We start from the raw sequence: 25,327 nt of genomic DNA on the forward strand, positions 1-25,327 counted from the left end.
ATGATAATCTTCTTAACTAGTTTACACAGCAAATAATAATTTGTATCGATCACTTCTTTAACCGGAATAATGTTCCAATCCACAATTACTCAACATACATAACTACATTCTGTCTTCAACGTGGATATATGATTATTATTTCACTTCAGTAATCTGTACTCTTTCAGATGCAAATCACGAATTACCATTTTCAAAGACAACTCGCTCTTATACACTCTCAATATGCCATCGCGGTAATTAGAGTCTTAATGAACGCGCGTAATTTTTACAGAGCGCCAAAGAGATTCCTTATGTTCATATCATGTTGTAAATATATGTAATTTGTTAATAACAGCAATATTGATATTTCAAAACTTGTGCCTTGAAACGAAAAATGGTCAACACGTAATGTTTGATATGAATCACTTTTAAACATGAGGCATATATATAGGCTCATAAAACATCATTCATTATCAAAGCGCTGATAACATTAAATTCGTTTGGATAGCTATCATAAAGGAATCATTATAATTATTACATTGTTACTTTGATGACTTTAAGGAAATAACATAGCATGCATCACAACTATAAATCCGATTTTCCAAACGTCAAGTTAGAAGTATTTCTAGTTTTCAGAATAAAGGATTGAACTTTTATAGGGCATTGCTAAGTGAAGTTGTCTAGAAAAACACGCAACTTCAACAAACTGCTGTTTTCTTACAACAAAAGCAATTAGAAAATTAAAATGTTATGGCATGATTTGTTTATTTTACGCCCTTTTTCAACAATATATTTACCTGCATCAAATGTGACTGCGTGTATTAAGGTGTTTAAAGTGTATAAAAGAACCCACTGACACGCATGTATTCATTAAACAAGTTGTTAAAATACGGAAACATTCTGTAAATATATTCAAAGCGACAGTGGTGATCTTTGTGCATAAATCACAACTACATTGTTTTTGTTTAGTATTAACCATGTAATCACTAAGAACATGCGCACTTGAAGGAAGTCTACAAGTTTCAACAACAATATTTGACTAAATTCTACGTTAAACGAAGGCTGTAATTAAACATGGTAATACAAAGCAATATGTTTCCCTGTTTAATTGATCTCCCACACTTATCTAAACGCAGTACTTATAAGAATATGATGACAAAACCAGGAAATTTAATTGACATGTCACTTAAATGTAAATAGAATGCTGTTCACATTTAGCAATCTTGCATACCTCTGAACAATTTTCTGTTGAAATACCAGTGTGTGTTGTTGAAGTCTTTTCTATATATCTAAGATTGAAACAGCGATGTTCACATTGACATAATCGGGACTTGGTGTCCAATTTTTTAGCTACATGTCAGCAACGTTTGGGCGACGAACTTTGTTATAAATCATCAAAGCGACTTAAAAGACGCTAACGTAGAACATGATGTACAAATAGGGTGCACACGTTAAGCTTCCAAAGTATTATGACAAAAACCGTGCACTCAAACAATCTTAGTATATAAGACAACAATAGCACATACTTAGACGTGTATTTTACATCAGAACTATACATACATAAATGAATGAATAAATAAAAAAATGAATGAATAAATCATTAAATAAATAAATAGATAAATAAATTTAAACATAAATAAACGAATAAATAATTGATTAAATATAGCAATAAGTGAAAAGCTGGCTTAATAAATAAGTGAATTAATAACTGTATGAATTAATAAATGAATAAATAAATAAATTAAAATAAATGCATAGATGAATATAATAATAAAGTACTAAATGGATAAAAAAACTAATTACATAAATAAACGCATGATTTAATGCTTGCATGCATTGGTGAATGAATTAATGAATGAATGAATTAGTGAATGAATGGATGAATGCATAATGTATAAATTCAAGAATAAATGAATGAATCAATCAATCAATTAATCAATCAAGTTAAATAAATAAATAAATAAATAAATATGTGGTTTAAACCCCCAATTAAACACTCGAATCAACAAAGTTAAGTTGTATAATTGTGTGAACATGTTATTACAGGCTGTTAAAGATTATCTTAAATTATTAAAGACACGTGTGATGAAATATTTGAGATAAATAATAATGGTTGAAAATAACGCATAATACCAAAATATGCACAGTGCTTAGTTATATTGTGAAGTTATTGTTTGACGTGCTTTTAAATGTTAATTTACGCGCGATCCAGTGGGCGTTGATGCCCACACCAATGGAAACCACCAATACACAACATCACGTGACAAAAGGAGGAAAAACAATACGCACAAGCCATATAAATACACATGCTGCGATCAGAATTCATTTTAAGGTTAAAGGGATGTAGATAAGGTAAGTATTTTATTTCGCTATGAATGGCAATTTATTAAATATTATTTATAATGTGAAAATAACAATGTTATTTTAAGCTTCAAACGATCAATATAAAAATTGGTATTGCAAAATTGGTAAATAATATAAAAAACAGATACAAATAATCGCGTACGAGTTAAGCATGGGATTAAGTTTAGATGAATGAGAAACAGTGTTGTTGTTGTTATTTCGCAAAAGTAAACATGCTTTCAAACATTTTGATTAACCATACGATCGTCCGATGTACTCAATATATGTTTTCATGAAATAGCTGTTGTGATTATTATTGATAGAAAAGCGCATAAACGGAGAATTTTGCTATGCGACAAAATATTAAGTACAATTATTAATATTCAATGTATGTCTAATCAATAATTGCGCTATAGTTTGAATTACAATAAATCGGTTATCTAAATATGTTGCTATATTTGCATTTTGAGTGGATACAATGAAATGCGCGCAAAAAATTTAAAAAAAATATGAACGTTAATTGATGCGTCCCGGCGATGTTCATACACACGTTATTTCTAACGTGTAGAAACGGGCATAAACGCCTGTTATTTAAGACCAAACAATCTATTAGGCTATGAATACCGGACCATCGAGATGATTTATATATCGTATCATTCGACGACCATCGTTTTAGTCAATACAATTGTGTTTATGTATATATTAGGTTATACTATAAAGTTATTGACTCGATGATCTTTGATAATTCACCTTTATCAAGTAATATGTATGCTTTATGTAGGTAAACATAACGCTGATCTGTTTTATCCAGCGAAGATAGTTTTATTCGATTAGTATCCCCGCCGAAAAAAAAATCGTAGGGGATATAATAATAGTCTCCGTCCGTCTGTCCGTTCGTCTGTCCGTCCTTCCGTCCTTTGTCCAGAGCATAACTCCAAATCTTTTCATTGGATTTACTTTAACTTAGAATATAAACAGAAGGCAACTAGGAGTAGTGCAGTGACAAAGGACCATAACTATATCTTCCTTAGTTTTTGAATTATCTCCCTTTATTTAATTTCATAGTAATTTATTGTCCGGAGCATAACTCTTAATCTACTGAAGGGAATTACTTAAAACTTAAAATATAAACATAAGACAAGAAGGAGAAGTGTAGTGACTAAGAACCGTAACTCTATGTACCTTAGTTTTTGAATTATATCCCTTTATTTAATTTCAAAGAGAATTTTTGTCCTGAGCATAACTCTCAATCTACTGAAGTGATTTACTCGAAACTTGAAATATAAACAGATGGCAAGTAGGAGAAGTGCAGTGACTAAGAACCATCACTCTATCCACTTCAGTTTTTTAATCATCTCCCTTTATTTAATTTCAACGTAATTTTTTCGCCGGAGCATAAATCTAAATCTACTGAAGGGATTTACTTGAAACTAGAAATATAAACATATGGCAACTATGAGAAGTGCAGTGAACATGAACTGAACCATCACTCTTTCGGTCGTAGTTTAATGTAATTTCATAGTCAATATTTTACCTTTTCAATTTTTAATATCTCCATTTATCAGTTATATTTTAGTTTGAACACTAAAGTATTCACTGTACAATGAATACATGAGTTTAGGGAAAAGTACAGTGATCAAGAACAGTAACTGTTTATAGTCTTCATTTTTAATTACCTCCCTTTCTTTAATTTCCATATATTTTATTCTCTACAGCATAACTCCATTTCTATATAACTAATTGATCCTTGAAATATAAATATATGACAAAGGTGCCATGCTTTACAAATATTATTCTTCTTTCTAAAACAAATGTTGTCATACAAGCAAACACATTTCGGCGGGGATCATGATTATAGCCAAGATCTAACTGCTACACTGAAGTCGTTCACAATTTATTAAGCTTGTTTTTTTGAAAGTTTTGTTTGTTAGCAAAAGGGAACTCCGATAGTATCAATAATTGGTTTGTTTAGCGTGATAAGTTCACAACAACAACTCGAAAGCAATTCATGGTCTAAAATAATGCGTTAAAATGATTTAACCAATACGTTCGAAATGGTATACTGTGTTTATTCATGTAAATGTAATGAGTACTAATTAATAGTTACGATTTTCATTATTTTTCAATTTTGTTTTTAAAGCCACTCCATTGTCGGAGATATATTAACATTAATCCCATTTTTCACCGCGACATTGACGGTATAACACGTTGTGGAATATACTTGCTTGTATTCAACACTGTGGAATATACCTGTCGCGTGCACGGACTACTTTTTAAATGACGTCATGCGATATGCGCTAAAATTAGGTCGATATTGTTTGGTTCATTGATCGAATTTTAAGGTCACCCATGAAAAGAAAATGTGCATATTTTGCAGAAAAAAATATATATGACATATTCACCAAAAGAAATGTTGAAATAAAATATAAAATTACACGATTTTTGTTTTGTTATTTTTTTATTTATATTTACTTTACCACTGAATGATTTTGCATAAGAAACAAAGTCGACAAAACTTGAGCTTCAAAATTATACGACCTTCAACCTTTAAATCTAGTCATATGACATTATTTAGTGTAATGTGCATTGTTTATAACCAAAGCATATACTTTTGACATGTAACTTAAATATTAAGAATGTACAACAAGCCATACACATATCGCACAGTTCATGAATAATCTGCTATGTTTGCTTTCCTATTTAATTCACGTTAGGCATAGAGCTGTGTAAAGTATAAGATGGTAAAAATAGCACCACACTGGAATTGGGAACGTCCCATTTGTACACGGGTATTTTGTACTCATTCATCTGTTGTGTACTTGAATGTTTTCCATTCTTTGTGTATTTATATATTAGATTATTTTTTCGTACAATAAGGGCATTTACCATAGATAAATAAAACATTGTGCAAGTTTAAACATAATTATGTTTATATGCAGAAATCTGCAAATGCAACCGAGTTTACCAACGGCTATTATTAGATAAACTGCTCCGGTTCATTTGAACAGCAGTAATGTAGAGTACATGACGTAGCGTGTGACGAAGAAGAAAGTTTATCGCGTTCATATACTCATTTGAATAAAGTGATAGAATGGCATAAGGGTCTTTATTTAACTATGCTAAAATAATTATTAAAGACCCTAGATGCAAAATCGTCAATAATTGAGTTAAATGGATTATTAGATGGATTTTAAAGGATAATAAAAGGTAAGATACTAGTTCTTACATGTTTTGATTTTTGATTGTACTTTTGTCGTTCCCTGATCTCGGGGAAATGATTTTAACATGGGCGCCATTGATGCATCGGATCATACACGGCATACCCATAACATTATATAAAAAACACGTTCTGCGCGTCCTGAAATTCGTCGTCCGAAGTCGGAAAACGTATTGCCCTGTATATTTTGTCAAATAAAGTGTCAGTCGCTGCAATTGTCTGTTTACTCGTCAAAATTGTCAAGGTCTTCGATAGCTAAAGAAACTTCAGCGTACAGTTTATTTAGTATTGACAGACCTGTACAAAGTCGCGCCAGTCAAAAATCATAAAAAGCGACATTTAAAGTAATGGTAGCCAGAACTAGGTCGTCGATGGTGTACATGTATGTTGACATCGACAGCATTTTGTCAGGAGTAATGGCCGCCATATTGGATTTTGATCATTTTCTTTCGAAAATAAAATAAATTATAGTAAAGTAAAATCTTCTTTTCGCGGTCGTAATTTGTTAAAATTCGCATACTGCGTAAAATTGAATGTAGGCATATGGTGATATTTTTACTTGTTTTACAGTTTGTGTGTGAATTTTTTAAAGACTATTTCGCGTACCAGAACAAATACATGTATATCACTACGCATGGTTACATTTGTTAGACTTTAAGCGCTTTAATGACGGAATTAAAATTATTGTTAAGGTTATTAGATCTATTTATGTTAAACGTCATGTTGAAAAATCAAATGGGATAAATAGAATACTAGGATTAGCGTTGAATACAGAGAAGTTTATGTTGCTCGGCTCGAACACCGAAAGCGCTCGCCAAGGCTCGCGCTTCCGGCGTTCTAAGCCTCGCAACATAAACTTCTCTGTATTCAACGCTAACCTAGTATTCTCTATGTGCACATACAACGTAGGAATCAATAAAAACATATAAACGATACCAAAATAAAAAATATTCATTATGTCATCGTGTTCTGACATTATATGCTTAGTTCTTTGACAAATATTGTACAAATCTGTTTAAACTTTTCAATCTACCATTGAATTCGAATCGAAATTTCAAAATGGATATAGGTAATTTATGCTCTATGAATTAATCTCTATTTTAATGACTTATGATGTAAAAGTAGAAGTATATGTTACATATTTATTTTTATGGCTAAATAAATACAAGAGAAGCTCGCCTTTCTCGTACAATAGGTCATAGAATACATTTACACGTATTTTAGCACGAAATGATATTGAAAACGAACTATTCTAAATAGTCCGCGATCAAACCTCATCGTACCCGTAAACTATATAAACGAGTGAATAATATATAAACATGGAGTTGCATCTCAATTACTGTATGTTTGTTAACACTTACATACGAAGAAAATGTTCTTCTTCTGTTTATTTAGGCATGGCGACGTTTCTTTCCTTTATCTGCACGATGGCAAGCAAAGCCACACTTGCAGATTCTACGACATTATTTTCTGCAACAATAAACGTGGAAAACACAACTAAAACCTACATAACGTCGACAGATGTTCAAACTCGCCAATCAGATCAATATCGATGTGATGTACTTAATTCTAATCTAACGGACACGGAAGAGAATTGCACTCAATAAGATGAACCCGACACAACAACTTTACCATCAGCTGGGTCGCTATTGGATTACCTTTTGAAAACAAAAGTGTATTATATCTTCATCGATTATTATTATTATTTCACCAATATTCCGGGCTTTATGACAAATCCACTAACAGTTGCATTAATTTTGCAAATAAAGCCTTTCAACACAACCGCTTTGTATATACTCGATTAAAGTTTCAATGATTTTATAGTATGCCTGTTGCGATTCACATATCAACATCTCCAATCTATTGTTTCTTATAATTGGACGACACATTCATGTCGAGCTTTCCAGTACTTAGTCACCAGCACTTCGGTGTGTTCAAATTACATATTGATGTGTTGGACGATAGAGAGATTGTGTGGTGTGTGGTTCCCATTGAAATTGTCAACTTTGTTTGTATTTAGCCGAGTTGTAAAAATAATTGTATGTATGTGTATTTTGGCATTTTCAGTTACGATTCCCTATTTATGGGCCTTTTACGTCGACATTTCTATGTCGGGAACGCAAACGTGTTACGTCGCCAACTTTCTTCTTACCTTTTGGTTGTATTATGAGATTGTTTACTTTGTATTAATGCCTCTTATCATTATTGTAGTAGCAAATATAGCAATAATATTGCGACTGGCTGTACTAACGAAAAATCGACTTACAATGACAAGTAACAAACAAATCATTGACAAAAAGAAGGAAGAACAGAGAATGCTTACAAAAACACTATTAATTGTTTCCTTTGTTTTTGTATTTTTACACGTGTGGATTACTATGTATCCTGACCCCAATGTTATTTTTATGAACAACGCAACTGACTTTATGCGTTTTCATTTGTATACAGCTTTTGGAATTGCAATAGTTAAATTTCACAACTAGGTAAACTTTTTCGTGTACGTTTTGTCAGGTGAACGATTTCGAAAGGCTTTTATCCTAATCATATTTCATACCAATCGTCAAACCGTTAAAAATACTGGAGAAACGGAAACAGAAACAGTGTTTACATATATTTAAACTTCACTTAAACAAAGAGCTGTTATGTAACATCGCTATGTACATTATTGAACGTAGTTTATGTTTACAAATATCAAGCCATTCTTTAGTTCTTTTAGCAGTCTAATAAATTAACCAACTCCAAAACTCAAGGGGCTATTTAATACGGAGAATCTATAGATTGGTAATGGAAAAGGTCAACATAATTGAGCGTATAAAACAAACAATAGACATGTCACATGTACGAGCGAACTGACGAATGCTGCATCATATATTTGCAGCACAATTAAATATTGCTTATTTTGAATTGAACCTAAACTTTCACAACACTTTAAATATGCTTAAGCTAAAATCAAACCCGATGAACAGAACGGCGTTTATATTAACCAAGAGCTGGTGAAAAAAATCAACAACAACCTGTCTTGAAGAACATGTTGAAGAATTAGTAATAATCATAAAGTTGCAAAGTTTCAACACTGGCCATTACTAGATGCAGCAAATAGTTTGTTTTGGCAAACAATCGAGGGCACGCACAGTTATGTATGGCATATAAACATTTGAAACAAAATGCATAAAATAGTATCACTAAATATGTTATTACTGACATAGCGGATTATCTCACAGATTCACTTTACTCTTAATCATGTATTCATTTTCATATACAATTGTGTTCAATAATCGTTTGTAAAACGTCAGAGTATTGTAACAAACTTATTAAGAAACATTTGTTTAAAATAATAAAATGCATATGCTTCTTTTGCTATCAATCTGACAAATGAATCCAGCATGATGGAATTTCATTTTAATGTGTTTATTTAAATAGCTTGTTTTAGAAGGTGTCAAATAGACAAAGTTTAAGTCATAATGTACACTGACCACTTATTTTGTCACATTATAAAATGAATGATATTCCTAGTTGTATTCTTAGTGTATGTCTATCTATGTATCTGTGTGTGAAGTTTTCTTATATTCGATAAAGAGGCACAATTTGTAGTTATTTGACTCTCCTGCATAGTATTTTTGTTTGTTTGGCTTCCTGTCAATACATGTACACTTTTCCAATGCATCACTTTTCAAACTTGAATTTCTCAGTTATGAATAAAGATTTTGATGGTAAATTTTAGATGCGCTCATTTGACTACATTCTATGCAAGCTTACGATAAAATCATCCATCCGTGGCGATTGGGCGCTTTGGCACGTGTGGTAGGTGTGGTGACATATTTTTGCACGTGGAAATGTTGAAACGCGATTTGATTCTAGTATTATTTCAATTTAATTACTTTAGGTGGTTTCTTTCACAAGGAAAACATAAAATTAATTTACAAAACAATATAGCTCGTATGAATATTCAGGCGCGCAATCGCGCACTTTGCATTTTACTTTAGCCTCCGATCGTCACGGATGAATGATTTTATCGTTAGCTTGCACCTATTGTAGTCAAATGATCACATGTGCGATTTTGAATTAAAATATTTACTCATAACTGAGATTTGTATGTTTTAAAAGAGTTGCATTGGAAAAATCACCAAGTGTAGTAAAAGGCGATATAAATGTTATTCCAATTTAATTTTAATTTCATAATTCTAGGCAAGTTTATACACAAGAAAAACATAACATAAGTTTAAGAAAAACAATATGGCTCGTATGAATATTCAGGAGCGAAACGGCTCAATCGGCATTTTGCAAGCCGGTCAGTTATTAAGTCGTGTAAGTTTATGCGTTTTACTTTTCATATTGTTATTATTTAACGTTGTACGAGTTTGCGAATTTGACTTTTGAAGATACGTTTTTAATTTGTTAAGTTTTATATTTTGTTGGTTTTCAATTTCAATGAAATTTTTAGGAATTATCAGATATGTGTTGAATTAATCTTGGTCCAAATTTCAACACAAGCCGTTCAAAAATAAGGGAGATATATTGATATGATTAGGTGTTGCGTTAGAAATGTCTCCAAGTGTATATAGTTATGTAACATATAATACCCCAAAACCAGGGGAGTTGGCGAGATTATGTTAGCATAACGGAATCGAATTGGTGAAATCCTGAAAATTTAATTGACTTTTCTTTTGACTGCCCTACCCCTGATACAAAGTGCTTACATTTATTTCATGTCTAGTTAATCAGTATTAAAGTAAGAAAAAAATGAATTAAATATCAAACCATCAAGAAATAAGTCCTGCAGTACCGTAATAAGTTTTCAGATTAAGATACGGAAAATATTTTTTTAAATCAGGTGTCCGAAAATAATGAAACACATATTAAATGTTTGAAAATTATAATTATATTACAATAAAAGGAAATAAATCCATGCCTAATAGTGTTTCTACTTTAAAGTATAAACAACTTCAAAGCTTTGCTTACTCTTGCCTGAAATGATACAGAACAAAAAGTAAAAAAACAAAAAGTTAAACATACTGCTTTCTTAATAGGAAGATTACCAAATTACGCAAGTGGCATGGTCCATTGCACTCAGGCATGCGTCCCCCATGTTTTTTATTGCCTTAATCCGTGTGTAAAGCCCCATTATCAAAGTATCACTCACACGATACGCGAATACAGTGCCAACATCTGATAAAATAGCACTGTAAAATATATATTCCAAAAATTTAGAGTCATTAATGATAGACGAAAACGCGCATTACTTGTCCGAAAATTAAGAGTCACGAAAAATATATATTTTTGCCAAATAAGGGGGTTTACGAAAACTTAGAATGTCCGAAAACTTAGAGTAAATACGGTTATAATAATGGTGTCACCATAAATGATAGTATCAGAATGCATGAGAAAACTTAGTAGTCGCAACTTCTTGCTCCATGTCAATATAACTCGAGACCCTCCCCCCAGTAATTCACATGAAAGAGAGATTTGTTGATTACGAATACAACTTATGTATCCCAATACTACTTAGGTATCTGTAAAAGATTTTGATGAATTGTGTCCGTTAAAAAACGATTTGCGACAAAACAGAAGATCTGATGTCGCTGGTAATGTTAAATATTGAATTATGGCAACATGGATAAAAGATGCGACTGTAACGAGTAAGAATTTCGATAACATTGCGAAATGCTAACAATATTTTTTATTAAGGATAGAACTAGGAAAACGATTTCGGGACGGATTCTAAAGAATAATCTATATTTACAAATTTACCATACATACTGTGTGTTTGGTCGAAAAGCATGGCGCTTTTTTGGAGAAAAATCTCTAAGTAAACCATATTTGTGGAAAATCAAAACAACTCACCTCTTTAGGCTCCATGTTTACAGTTTATAAAGTACAAATTAAAAAGTTATATTGAAACCCCGGAATTTTTTTTTTCATCATTAAAAAGTCTTGTTTTTAAGGCAAGTAAACACTTTCCCAAAAAAGACCATACAATTCCACCAACATCACTGCATTCACAATTATTAAATAAAACAACATTTACAATGATCACACGTATGGCGCATAAGGTATTTAAATAAAAATGCCTTTTGTGTCGTACTCCGATGATTTTCTCAGCTAAACCTAACCCACTGAAGACACAGAACAACACCATCTAGTTCTTGTCAGACACACTACATTTAAACTTCAAGATTGCTGTTAACATTTACAGATCAAAACAATTAGTATTATTTATGAAGCAAATGTAAACGCCAATTAGAAAAACGTCCAGTGTATTCACTATTTAAGATTGCCCGAAGCGTGTATATAATAAGAATAACAGCTATATAGCTATATAATATACTGAAAGATAATAAATGATTGATTACAAACAAAGTCCATTTATTGTGGTTCATAAAAAAATCCATGTTTCATCAGAACAACACGTGCATGAGACAATTGATTCAATAAAAAACTTTTTCAAAACGAAATACGACATTTTCATATCATAGAATTCTTCCATGTTCTTTGCATTGCTTAAAGAACACGTATGATCACATTCCCATGCAATTGGTAACAAAGGTAAGCCATTGTAAATAATGGCGCAGTCTGGACAATCCAGAATGTCTTGTGTTTTTTTAATTTGATGTCAATCGAACCAGTACCGTCATTATACTCCTTCTGGGGTGCTGAAATATACATTTTATACTCCGTAATCTCGATGACAGTTATTTAACACACTCGATGTTTGTTGGCTGTTGTTTTTCAAAAATATTTATTATGTGGTATTGTAATTTTGTTATTTGAACTTTGTCTTCGGTTTTATTTGTTAATTTCGTCTATACCTCGCTTAAGAATAATATATTTTTAAATATTTAAGTGAAATACGACAAGCGTCTTTAGAATAACGATTTAATTTATGCTAGACACGTTTAACGGAGAAAGAGAACTACATATGTTCAATACAATGTCTGATATATATAATAGTGCAAAGGGATGAGAATGAAGAAAAATACCTCATTTGCTCAAGCTCGATTTCAAATTTGGTGTCCACACCATAACAATATTTCCCTATATGCCCGTTATCCCACCTGATCTGAATATAAAAGTAATACGTTTGGAGTAAATACACTCGTTTTAAACTTATCATTTTTAAATTAAATACAATAAATTTGTATGAAAATACAATTGATAGTATTAAAAACTTAATAAGAAAATACAGGGTAATAAAGTACAAAATTTCAAAATATATTCCTTTCTAAACATATAAGACTAAATTTCGTATGAGATTAAAAGGCTAATAACTTGCTAAAAAGTAGAAGTAGACCGGTGGCGCTTTTCACCGAATATTGAACATAGGGCAGTTAAAAATGACATTTCATTATATATGCTCATTTTCGCTTTCCATACAACCCACAAATCATTTAATTTTAACGGAACCATGTTGTAATTTAATTTTAAATTATGGAATTAATTGCAGTTCACTTGCAATGTTTCTTTCTGTGTTACATCATTTTTCCTTATTCTTGTTTTTATTCAAAATATTTATAAAAAAAATACATCTGATTTTGTCCATCTAAAGAAATGTCATGCTAGAACGTTTTCATCTTTATTTTGACGTCGTAATAGTATGTTGGCTGTATCGTGGTATATTATCTAAATCCGCGGCAGAAGCAACGTTGAAAATACTATTACATGTAAACAAATCTGAAACATAGAAAAAAACAAACACGCGAAAAGGGCAAGAATACAAACTGCGTGCGGTAACAATGACAGTGATTTAAAGCATTATAGGACAAAGTAAAAAGATAGGAATCAGCACATACTTTGAAGATTTATTAACCGTAAAATAAATTAAACTATTCTAAAACACACACTCGTGTACAATGTAATATTGTGTTATTATAACTTTTTGTGCACCTATATTAAATGAAATATACAATAGCTAGCGGTTTTCATATTTATTCTGTATTAATGAAAAAGAATTGAATGTACAGGTAATCGCTCGAACGTTATCGATGATATTCGCCCAAAACAGCATACTTTAGCAATACCATACGGGCATGCATATGATTCGAAAAGTTCATAATACGCGACGCATTGCCTCAGAATTGTACTTAACGTCATACACTTATATGGATATGATAATTTAAACTGATGACGAAACAATTTACCGGCAATATTAACGTTTTCTTAAGTATTCTGAGAAGACATCATTATACTCATGTCGTTGTAGCTTAATGATGAAAGCTATTTTGCAGACTGCTGTACACATGCTCATAAAAAGCAAAACTTAAGCATAAACTTAGAAATGAATTCATATGTGTTCGTTCAATAATTAATATACTGTAAGCCTACTAGAAAACTAGAATAATAACAGTGTACATGACATAAGAAAAACACGTGCCCGTAATACGTAGTAAATATATACGAGTATGCGACATTTTAATGGTATATAGTTTCGTTTTCATGTCAGTGCATAAACACATACCGTTGCATGTGGTGTTTCCACTCTCAGAACAACTCCTCTGTTTGAGTTACCTATTTCCCGTGATACGCAATCTCCACCTAGTACAACACGACATTTAACATTTAATTTAACGCAACCATTGGCCGTTCTTTTCGCGATTCCTAAAATCTGTTTAAAAACGGTTCACATCAATATTTATAGTAATTATAGTTAAACTTACACAACATTGATTAGTGCAATTACTTATGTAAGGAAATAAGTCTCGCCATACTTCAATTCATTTATACATCAATTTAGGGTTTCCAAAACTGAGGCGTACAATTACATTATATTCGAAACATTGTAGTGTACCTGGTTTTACTTTACAACCGGTCTCCATTCTCTCAGCAGGATTTAGCACTCTTGGTTCATCCACTGCTTGCACTTCACAACATTCCCTGGTGTACCTGTAGCTGCTTGTGTGGTCATTCAAATCCCATGTGACCAATAGTTTCCCATCTAAACATATTATGGCATTGGTTTGTGTATTACCAATTATATCAATAATTAAAAATTTAAAGAGTTTACGTGCACACCATTCAACACATTTCTATAGTTCAGTCGTTTTCACGGATTATTATACTAAATAAATAGGACACAAACTATCCAGTCAAACATAATGCATTACATATTTACGCGGTTTATCCACTATCCATGCTAATTACTTTATGCTACAGGTGTTACAATGCGTTTACATATATTTTACAAAAGAACAAAGACTAAATAGTAAATACAATCATGACTCATGTTTTGAAATTCTCTTCTATCATTTGCTTTCTTGTGTACTTAATAATTACCGCGAAAGCTACACACAAACAAGTTACATCAGTATATAATGACATTGAATTCATAGCGTCGTTCAATTTCCCGATGCACAATTATTTCAAGATACTAGTATATAATATAGGTGAAACGAAACGGTAGAAGTGAATGCAAACCAAAATTTCCGGTGACAGTACCAGGCCCATTAAGGTCAAAGTTTCCATCGTTCCAAGCTAGTCCCCTGCGTACCCGGGTTCCAAGTGACAGCAGACTAGCGTCATTACTCTCTTGACATAATGGCCCGTACTGCCTTTCGCAACGTCTCTTCGTGTCAGCACGAATGAATTTTATATCGTCCTGGTTACGATATGTGATACGGTATTTACAGTTAAAGGCGAGATTTAATGATGAAGAAATATTTGGTTGTATTAGAAAACGTCTACATAAGCAATGTGTCAGCAAGGTGATTTGTTTTTCATAGTGTACTGCAGCACTCAAATATGTCATCTCTCTATCATCTGTACCTTTAGCACAGAATGCATTGCAAGATGATCTAACAATTAAAACACTTCAAGAAACCAGTTATACCTCATCCCAAACGGAGAGCCTGTTTGTTAACGAAAAAGTCAAAGCAAGTCCATGTGTAGCCAACTGTGACTGTAAAAATAATATTAGATTTTTTTTCCAGAGCTCATGTTATCAAAAACTTTATTTAACGAATCATTTTACTGCTATATACTTTATGATACAATACGTGTATTGTATTAAATAAAGATACATGTATAACAAAGTCATCAATACATGACAACTGAAATCGATTGTCATTGAATATATAATCAACGATTTAAGAAGTAATACCTCAAAGAACCCAAAGCGAGCAAGCCTCCTTCCATCTTTGTACGAGTAAATCTTAGACTGGCAAAGCGTCGACATGTTTTGTATGAACGTCTTCATCAGAAAAAATGGTAATATTGAACATGTGCTTACTGTGATAAAATATTCATCGATAAATACCGAAACGATCATCCCACATGTATTGATCCTACATGATTTACAACAGATGAAAAATAAACATGGCAATTATTTAATACAAGATTAACACCAATGCCAAGTATCATTCAATTTGAATGGCTTTGAAGTTAAGCGATGATATACAATTATTTTAGAAGAGTATACGTTTGAATTTTAAATTGATCTTTAAAACGTATTTGGAAACTTGTTGATTGAAACTCGACATACTTTTCTGCATTTCCCAACGCCGATGAAAAACAATTCAAAGTCTCGTTTATCAATTTCTTCAACAGCTTCTGCTAGGTGAGACTCGGTCTGCAAAATGGCGTGCTTCGACATTATACCATAAAACACTTCACATATCAGTAAATATGTTGAAAGGAGAGGCGTGCTTCGACATTATACCATAAGACACTTCACATTTCAGTAGATATGTTGAAAGGAGAGGCGTGCTTCGACATTTTACCAGAAGACACTTCACATTTCAGTAGATATGTTGAAAGGAGATCGATACTAACTCATTTTCCTTACGCATTATTAGTCACTCGTCATTAGTAAAGTCATGAAAATACTAAAATATAGGTTTGGTCATCAATTATTTAATGTCAATATTCGAACCAACAACAGTTTAACAAGTCTAGCATCCCAGTACCTGTTCCACTTTACTTTCGTCCTGAATGTCAGGCCCAGCATGCAGCATTGTGTCCGTTGGACAGCCATCAGTGATTACAATTATTCTCGGAGATAAATTTAAGCCGTTTATATTTGGAACTAGGGGAACATATTTGTTATATAATTACATACTTAAAAATAAGAATAATGGAAAAATGTATTATCATCAGAGTAATTGATATTAGTTATAAAACATATTTCGGTAACATGGATGCCAAATATATCATTGTATAGCTACTTCCGAATGTTTGATTTCACACACTGCGCTTAAAAAGGCTAATGTTAATTATAATACTTAAGTTGTAGTTTACTATATCTTAATCTGAAACATTGAGAGTTCGTTGTATACCGACTAAGACCCCGGAAAAGTCAAAGGTTAAATAAAAAAGTCATTAATAAAGATGCCTATTCCCCAATTTTCAAATCGTTTAATTATATGAACGTATAAAGTACCGTATCTTCTTTTAGCAATATGTGCTGTTGCCATGCTTATTAACAAGCCGCCATAAAGCGGACTCGGTCCGCCTAATATAAGTCCCTCTGCAAATGATATAAATACACATAAGAAATTATACAGTCATATCGAAATTCACGTAGAGATATAGTCTTACAATATATCAGTCCATGTTAACCACATGAACACATACCTTGATGCTTGGTAAAAAAAATTCTCTAGAGACATGTTTTTGAAAAAAGTGCGTAGATGAACAAACTATGTATTTCATGTAATAAAGTAAAATGCCGAATATACAATTTGTAAATGGTATTGGCTATTTTGCCGTTTAAAGTTGTTCTCTCTAACAAATTATTGAATTTCGATAAATGGTCGATTTATATCAACATTTGCGATGTTGTTTACTTATTGACCCAGTGTTAACAACTTTAATTTATCTAAAATGTAATGTGTTTTTCGAATTAACATACGTATGGTCTCTCTAATTTCGTCATAATTATTCGTCAGTGCCGTCTGTAACTTTGTTTCGTGCCCGAATGTTGTCACAGCAATGTATTCATCTAACAATCTTTCGTCGTTTGTTTTCAGTTCTTTTAGTTCTATAAAATTGTATTACATTCACAGAGAAATGGGTTAATTATTCAAAAACGTTACATATCGAATACAATAATCTTAGTAAGTGTAGATTAAAAATTTGATAACGAACAAAGACATATTGGACCTCACTAAGTCTGCGAGTATGAAGAGGGCACATCAAACCCAACGCAAAAGAAGCCGGTCAGCCCTTGCACGTTTGTACCAATCGGAAGAAATTGTAAGCAGATGTTTGTATTGTGATTCTTTTTAAGAGTGCATTTAGTATTTTCAAAAACGCATGACTTACCGGTTAGGAAATCATTAACAAACTCCAAGGTCTGGCCCCATCCATTGTTGCTCGACATACTCTCGGAGATGTCCAAACACAGTACCATAGGGATGAATCGTGAGCGGACAGTGTTTGGTAATGCTGACACGAATATGTATGACAATAAAATTAATATTAACATGTCAACGGATTCACAGGAATTGAACATGCATTACTTGTCAAAGTCATGGACAATGCGGATCTAAAATGGGAGTATTACCTCTTTCTTGTGATTTATCTGCCACTGCTCGCCAAGTGTCTTCTCTGCCAGGAATGTAATACTTTTTATGTTGCCTGATAATCCGAGTGACTAAAATAATACAACTATAACCGACGAAACTTTTTTTGGTAAAATGTAAAATAAAAAGAAATATGTTTTAAAACACATGAATATAAGACTTCTGTATATATAATTAAAGTTAACTTTTTACGAAGCATGTCTTTCTGGTAAAGCACGTATAAGCACACACAAAGTCACTCGCGGTTACAATTTGCTTAATTCCTTAAATCTCTTCAAAATATACTATCTTCATATGTTAAATAGTAGATGATAATACACTTGATTTCAGGCATTTATTGAAATGTTAAATGCCCAACGCCGACTATTTTTGCATATGCATACCATTTTTAGATTCATGGTTGGCGTCTGGAAAATGCAGCAGTCTTTGTATGTCGTCTAGTTGTGACTTAATATCATCAAATCGGCGTGCAATATCTGATGCATTTGTGTCATCTGTGTGTGCTGTGAGCGTTTCCATTCTAGTTTCCAAGTCCGCAACATCTCAATTAAATCAAGTAAAATATCATTTGTCTATATGTATATATTATTGGTATTATATTTAAAAAATGATTAATAACCGTTAAAACATTTGATTTTTTATTTAACTTCACGAAAGTGCATTAAATTATTTGGTAACTCATGTAAAATCCTAATAACGTAATATTTGTCAACGGTGTATTAATTATACAATTGTTCTAGATCAAAAACTGTATTTTGTCAAGACTATTGCCGTATAAATTTTTAATACCATGCCATGCTTTTTTTGTAAAATAAAATATCACTTATAAATATTCAATCAAAGTTCATATTGCTTTGTCGCTTATTTATTAAAACAATTTCAGAAATTAACCATGTCACATTTTCTAATAAAACAAACACTATACTACTGTCAGATCGGCTAAGCACGCTAATGTCTATAAAAGCCCTCTATATGATTTATCGGCGCTGCATTAATGTTATTCTTAGTTCGTGTGGAATATTCAGGCTTATTTAATTTCATTAACATTTCTGTGGGCTTTCTTTTAAATATAAGAAAAATGAGAATGAATCGGATAAAGTCGGATAACGCCATACATTCAACAAATGACAGTACTAATGTTTAACTTCATGTTTTCTACATGTTCAATTGTAACCCACTTAAACAGATAGAGTAAACGTAACAAAACACTCAAGTTTAAAACCTCTAAATTATCAACCATCATAAATCAGCAAAAATATGCCTAATCTATAGTACCGCTGCAAAGATAACGCACAAAATCTAGGTCAGGGTTTACTAAATTAGCTATGTCGAATTAATCCAAAAGATTCACTATTTCATTGGAATCAAATATTATGCTTCAATTTAACGCATGTCTTAAGATGGCAAAGTCTATATTCTGTATTTAAAAATAAGTATGTTAAATATAACTTACCTTTGGCTATTCGTGCAATATCCAATGGGCTGAAATTAAGTGGTAACACGATTCTTACATCTCCGGAAGACTAGAAATTGGGTTATGTTTCATTAATGATGCATCTATATGTTTTCATATTTACATATTTTCACATACAGTTTACACTATGTTCTGTCGTAAAAACATTTATTTCAAATAGTAAAATTGAAATTTACCATTATGATGATGCATCCATATGTTTTCATATTTACATATTTTCACATACAGTTTACGCTATGTTCTTTCATTAAAACATTGATTTCAAATAGTAAAATTGAAATTTACCATTGTTGACATGTTGATTTCGTACAATCGTTTAGAGACTTCAGTCTTTTAACAATGTTATTGTTACACTTCTGGATATCCTTTATGTTGATGAAAACCTAATGTATAAAACACAAATACATTACTTAAAATAGGTAGAATCCACAGCGATTTTGATCTATTATGCAATATTATTGCTTATAAAACGTATTGTACAGAGTATGTTAATAGCTTTAAAAGGCTTTACCTGAGGTTCCATGTCTAATTTTCAAAATCGAAAGTTGGAAAATCTGTAAATGACACTTGCGGTTTCCCAAGATACGGTAAACATGGCAGCAAGTAAAAACTACATAATCATTTTTTAAATGATCTTATAATACACTCAAAACATAGTATGAAGATATTAAATAAGTTGTGTGGTATAAAAACATTGAAGTACGAATTCGGTATCGCAAAAAACGATTAAGAGTCGACTTGATAACATGGAAGCAAATGGAAAATATAAAGTTTATGTACGGCAATTGCAATACGTTTGTTATGGTAATATTTTTTTAAAACGAAGATCAGATGTTATCTAAATATTGAAAAGTCAAGAGAGATGTTATTATTTTTAATTTATCACTTCTGTAAATGTGTTGCATCATCCGACCTGTAAGAATGGGTTTACGTGTTTTCTATTTTTATAATGTTAGAATACCTACAGGTACACTGTTTTCCTGTTTCGATTGCATTGCTGTTTGACGAAGAAATGGACTCTCCGGTTAGACTAATAATTGTATTAACACATACTGAGTTGAACTTTTTTATATAATGAATTATGTTGCTCCTTCTTTCAATATCGATGTTATAAATTAAGGTTTCTCTAATGTTTGCGATTGTATTTAAATTAGTTTGTTTTACCAGTATGTTTTCGGTCATGCAACAAATGTCATTAAAGGAACTTATTCAAGATGTAGTACCATGTATGTATGCCAACAAGTAGGAATTGAATCATGCGGGATATTACAAAAGTTAACTTAATTATTTGACATATGTTTTTGGGAATTCAGAGTGTGGCTGGTGTGAAAGAGATTCAAACAACAACGAAGTTTATTTTGAATCGACTTAACACATTAACAGGATGCGGAGAGGGCTGCACGTGGTTAGTCTTCCTATTAGCATTATGTTTCATCAATGTTTTTGTGTTTAATACGCAATGGTCGCATTTTATATTATGGTGAAAACTAAACATTTTTAATTGGCAAACGACAACTACAATGTATTTCATATAATATATGCGATAATTAAGGGTGTGTTGCGCCAGTTTAATACATCGATGACATTTGAACCCTATCACCGAGACAATGCTAATTTTCGGATATGGCGATGTTTAAGTACGTGTTTTAGGAACATTCCGGAACGTTTGTTTTTACACAGCTTTACTTTGAAAGAAAGGGTATATATATCAAAGGGTGTTTTCATTGTCGTCGTTTCCGCTGTAATTATGATATTTACATATAAACCAACATAGCAAACATTTTGAAATCGTACTTAAACATGAACATATTATTAGGATACGCAATTACGGACTTGCGGCTATGTCGGGCTTGTGGATTGTAATCTTGTTGTTATTTATTTTTAATTGTTTTGTTTTGGTTTCTTTTGTGTGACTAGTAATCATACCATCAAGCATCATGGTATTTATTCAAAATGTGAACATTAATGCCCGAAATTGTGTAGTTTATTCGGCGAAATTGTTTATTTTGTAAAATATCGAATAGATAAGAGAAGTACTTTTAAAAAGTTTGTCAAAATTATATTATTAAGTATTTTTTTAAATCTCAGTTACAAGGCTGAGATAGTTCGATTTGTATCGGTTAAAGATTATTAAACACAATTTCTTAATTATTATATTGTTGTTATCTAATGCATATGTGTTCATCCAATATAAATAGGTGTGCTGACGCTTAAAAACTACCGACACTTGTCTGCCAGGCAATTTTGATTAATTATTATAATACAGTTTGACACTCGTAAACATTAGGCAGTTTTAATGCACAAGTGCTTGTTCCGCAATTACAAATAAAATCATAACAATGCCAGGGACCCTATGTTTTTATTTCATTTTTCACAAAATAGTTGTATGCATTATTTGCGAAAATAACATATTACTGGGAAAAAATCACCAAAAGTGACGCAACATTCCTATAGTTTAGAATAGAAATAATGGCAAGAACAATTAAATTTCAGGTACATTAAAAACACACATACAAATGCTTCAAACTGAACTGACAACTATACGTGTGCAATGTTTGATTGAAATGTAGCGTTTATATTATGCTCACAATTTGACGTTAGTTTTATTTTAATTACCATTGTCTTCTACGCAATTTAAAATTACGCCATTTGCTTCACGTCTGTGACAGCATTGTACAACATTTCGTTTTGGCGTGTGGTATTGAGCAATATAAAATACAATCGTAACCTGCATAACTATTGTTTTGTTCTTTGTAGTGGCTCATAACTCGAAGACCTCAAGACTGGTAAGTTGAAAAATAACTTTCATATTTTATATTGGCATTCTGTTCATGCAGTTATACTGAAGATTTTCAATTTTCGAACATAAATGTATCTTTTTTTCAATGCTTTAATAGACTTTCGGGATACTGACGTACGAATAAGTAAACTCCAAGCAGATGTAAACCATCTTCAAAATGAGGAGAGCGATGAGAAAAAATTGAAGCAAATCGAAGATAAAATAAGTGAACTGAAACAATCATTACTAACTCTACAGTCAGGTTATTCACAGCCGGGTGTTCAGGTACCTCGATATTCAACCGAGCCGGCAGGTGATGTGTCCTCTGTACTGGCAGGAGTGATCACAGCGGTTCGAAATCATGATTCATCGTCGAACAGTGCTCTTGGAACAATCTGGCGCGCGGACGGGTCACAAAACAATCTACCGAACGTAACTGTTGTCAATATTGGAATTCGAACGGGTGACCATCGGTCCACAATGCAAATCCCAAGGTGTGTAAGGCTAATACAGAACTGCGTTAAATTAAAACTAATTCATGCATAAGGAAACGAGGTAGTAATGTGTACATGGTATACATTTAGATGGCAATTTATTGAAACTTTATAAATTATAGACATGTGTGATATTAAACATTCGATTTGTAACACATGCATACTTCGTTGTTGATATGACGTGTATATTACAGTGTGTTATGTCTCTATTGTTTAAGTCACCGTGGCGTAGTGGATACAGTGTCCGTATAGCGATTTGGAGGTCACAGGTTCGATCCCAACTGTGGGAGCGTTCTTTAGATCTTCCCCATAGACAACAAGTACTGCATCTAGTCCTAGGAAACGGAATCAAGAGCATTCAAAATAAGCCTTAGGGTTTGAATGCAATCGCGTTATAATAAATAGAAGCAATTATAAACTTATGTTGTATACATTTAGCTCCTCAACATCGCCAAACGTGTCGATACAACAATCGGCGTCGGCGGCATCGGCGCCAGTTAATCTGGCAGGTATCCAATCAGCACATAAAATGATTCGACTGTATAACGGAAAGGCTAGTATACATGATTATTAAAATACACGCTGTTATTAAAACCTAATCAACCAAATACTTGTTTGACATTTAAACTAACGTATACAAGCATCGGTATACTGTTTACAAACAAATAAATGCCTAAGTGTGTATGTAGCCAAAAACACAGCAAAATGTAATTTGCATGGGTAAATGGCATTTCTTGGTATAGTTTTTTTTCCAATGCAAACCCTACATTTTCGAATATTTACTACAATATAACACACATGAAAATATATCAACTGTACATTATTGCTTGTATTATTTAGAAACAAACGTTATCCACCAAACACATCGGGACTTCGTATATGATGACTATTGGAAGGCGTTATCGCAAAGTGAGCTGAAAAAAGGTTACTATTAGGTTTTATTACTTTTATCCGTGCTTACTTTCAATTCAAGATATAATTCAGTAAACTGTATTTATCAATCAATTCAGTACATACTAATTATACACATTTCGTTTGGTAACGAGCACAATCATGATAAACTTAATGGAGATATTTCTGCTTCTGTATTAATTTTGTCTAGTCGGACAACGGCAGTTCGATGCGTTACAATCATGTTGCAGTTTAATTGTGTAGGTTTTATACAGAAGAGCGTATGTATTTGTATAAACATCCAATAAACAACTTATTTACTTTCTGAGATATTTTCAAAATTTGGTAATTTAAAAATATATGAAAAACCAGCACGATATTCACGCGTTTAATGTATTAATCATTTATAATGAAGGATGATCGTATTGCTGAATATAAGTATTCATGTTACGTATTAAACAATATAACATTTCATGTTGAAGCAAGTCAATTAACAAGCGATGAAGAAAGTATACGAACGGTTCTCTGTCTCGACATATCAGAGAGCATGGCTTCTGGGAACGCATGGTCGCAGGCCAAAACATTTGTGAACGAATTTCTTAATGGTAAAGTGTGTTAACTAACGTTGTTTATATATAAATAACTAGCACTGTTCGATAATACTATAAAATTGTTTGAAGATGTTTATTACATGCTAATCAAAATCATTTAATATGACCGTGTCAATATCATTTTCCATGGAAATGAATACGGCATTTTTTCTAGGCTTAGAAATGATGACAGCTCAATACGGGCGTTTCGGACTTACAAGGGAGTATGTCGGCGTAGTTACATTTGGTCACAAAACGCAATTACATCAACTTCCAACGTCAAACTACACGTTGATTCGGGAGGAAATAGGTAAAAGACCAATTGAAGACTATAATGTTTGCATGGATATAGTAATCTTAAACACGTTTTCGATTACTGTGTTTGAATTACTGTTTCAATTTGTATTTATATAGATAATCTTCGATTGGGTGGACCAAGTCCATTATATTGAGGCCTTTGGTTGAGTGTAGCAGGTGCTAGGTGTTGCAGAGGTAGGTATATATTATTTTATGAAGGACTTCGATCATATTATGAATACAATTCCGATGTCAATAATTTTTACATATTCGAATAAAATCAATTAGAGCAATTCATATCTGATAACTTATGAATGAAAACATGTTGGCATGATGCTAATTCGTCATGTTTTTGAAGCCCTTGCTGCAACAGGTAGCGGGATCGTTATGAGTCCAAGGATTGTTGTTATAACAGACGGCAAACCCACGGAAACTTGGTTGAGAGCTGGACCCGACATCACAACGGAAACAGACAAGGCAATTATTGCAAAACATAATATTTCACGAATACAAACATTACGTTTGGAATTCTCAATAAGCACAAGTCTTTATTTTGGTTAGTTTATAAATCTTGCATTCACAAACTGACCATAACAGTTCAGTACCGTTCAAACACAAACTATATATGTATGAAAAATGAAATATTATATATTTTCGTCACCATGAAATTGTTTCGTATCCATCCATTCTAGACATTGATGTCTTTGATGAGAGGTTTAGAAGAAATCGAAGACAAAGGCACGCCGGTATT

At 32.2% G+C, this 25,327-nt stretch overlaps 2 protein-coding genes across 5 annotated transcripts; one reads left to right on the plus strand and one right to left on the minus strand.

Annotated features, from left to right (window-relative positions):
• Positions 1 to 11,885: 11,885 nt before the first annotated feature.
• LOC127853896 (uncharacterized) lies at positions 11,886 to 20,209 on the minus strand. 4 transcript variants are annotated; one of them, XR_008036787.1, is made up of 18 exons: positions 20,037 to 20,209; positions 19,811 to 19,908; positions 19,505 to 19,533; positions 18,435 to 18,593; positions 18,033 to 18,122; positions 17,792 to 17,914; positions 17,379 to 17,507; positions 16,908 to 16,994; positions 16,435 to 16,553; positions 16,011 to 16,097; positions 15,630 to 15,719; positions 15,360 to 15,428; positions 14,948 to 15,128; positions 14,322 to 14,468; positions 13,992 to 14,068; positions 13,061 to 13,207; positions 12,517 to 12,596; positions 11,886 to 12,189 (listed from the first exon to the last, which is right to left on the minus strand). XR_008036787.1 is itself a non-coding variant. In XM_052388698.1 (17 exons), the coding sequence occupies exons 1-17, from the start codon at positions 20,046 to 20,048 to the stop codon at positions 12,171 to 12,173; spliced, it is 1,596 nt and encodes a 531-aa protein (XP_052244658.1). In that variant the 5' UTR covers positions 20,049 to 20,205; the 3' UTR covers positions 11,886 to 12,170. The 4 variants fall into 4 exon arrangements, 2 of the variants coding, with proteins under 2 accessions (XP_052244658.1, XP_052244659.1); XR_008036788.1 differs by lacking the exon at positions 13,061 to 13,207 and having other exon boundaries at positions 12,517 to 12,591; positions 20,037 to 20,208; XM_052388698.1 differs by lacking the exon at positions 13,061 to 13,207 and having other exon boundaries at positions 20,037 to 20,205.
• Positions 20,210 to 22,281: 2,072 nt separating this feature from the next.
• On the plus strand, positions 22,282 to 25,054 carry LOC127854067 (uncharacterized). Its single transcript, XM_052389006.1, has 8 exons — positions 22,282 to 22,311; positions 22,423 to 22,798; positions 23,237 to 23,307; positions 23,639 to 23,722; positions 24,172 to 24,294; positions 24,455 to 24,589; positions 24,694 to 24,771; positions 24,935 to 25,054. The coding sequence occupies exons 2-7, from the start codon at positions 22,785 to 22,787 to the stop codon at positions 24,729 to 24,731; spliced, it is 465 nt and encodes a 154-aa protein (XP_052244966.1). The 5' UTR covers positions 22,282 to 22,311; positions 22,423 to 22,784; the 3' UTR covers positions 24,732 to 24,771; positions 24,935 to 25,054.
• The last annotated feature ends 273 nt before the right edge of the window (positions 25,055 to 25,327 follow it).

Source organism: Dreissena polymorpha, chromosome 12, assembly GCF_020536995.1.
Source record: "Dreissena polymorpha isolate Duluth1 chromosome 12, UMN_Dpol_1.0, whole genome shotgun sequence".
In the NCBI taxonomy this organism is placed as follows: Eukaryota; Metazoa; Mollusca; class Bivalvia; order Myida; family Dreissenidae; genus Dreissena; species Dreissena polymorpha.

Coding starts and splice junctions, on each gene's coding strand:
- LOC127853896 (XM_052388698.1), bottom strand. Junction 19,534..19,810: donor AAATCAACATGTCAACAATG/GTAAATTTCAAT, acceptor ACTTAATTTCAG/CCCATTGGATATTGCACGAA. Junction 18,594..19,504: donor TATTGCACGAATAGCCAAAG/GTAAGTTATATT, acceptor GATTTAATTGAG/ATGTTGCGGACTTGGAAACT.
- LOC127854067 (XM_052389006.1), top strand. Junction 23,308..23,638: donor GGCGCCAGTTAATCTGGCAG/GTATCCAATCAG, acceptor TGTATTATTTAG/AAACAAACGTTATCCACCAA. Junction 24,295..24,454: donor TGTGAACGAATTTCTTAATG/GTAAAGTGTGTT, acceptor CATTTTTTCTAG/GCTTAGAAATGATGACAGCT.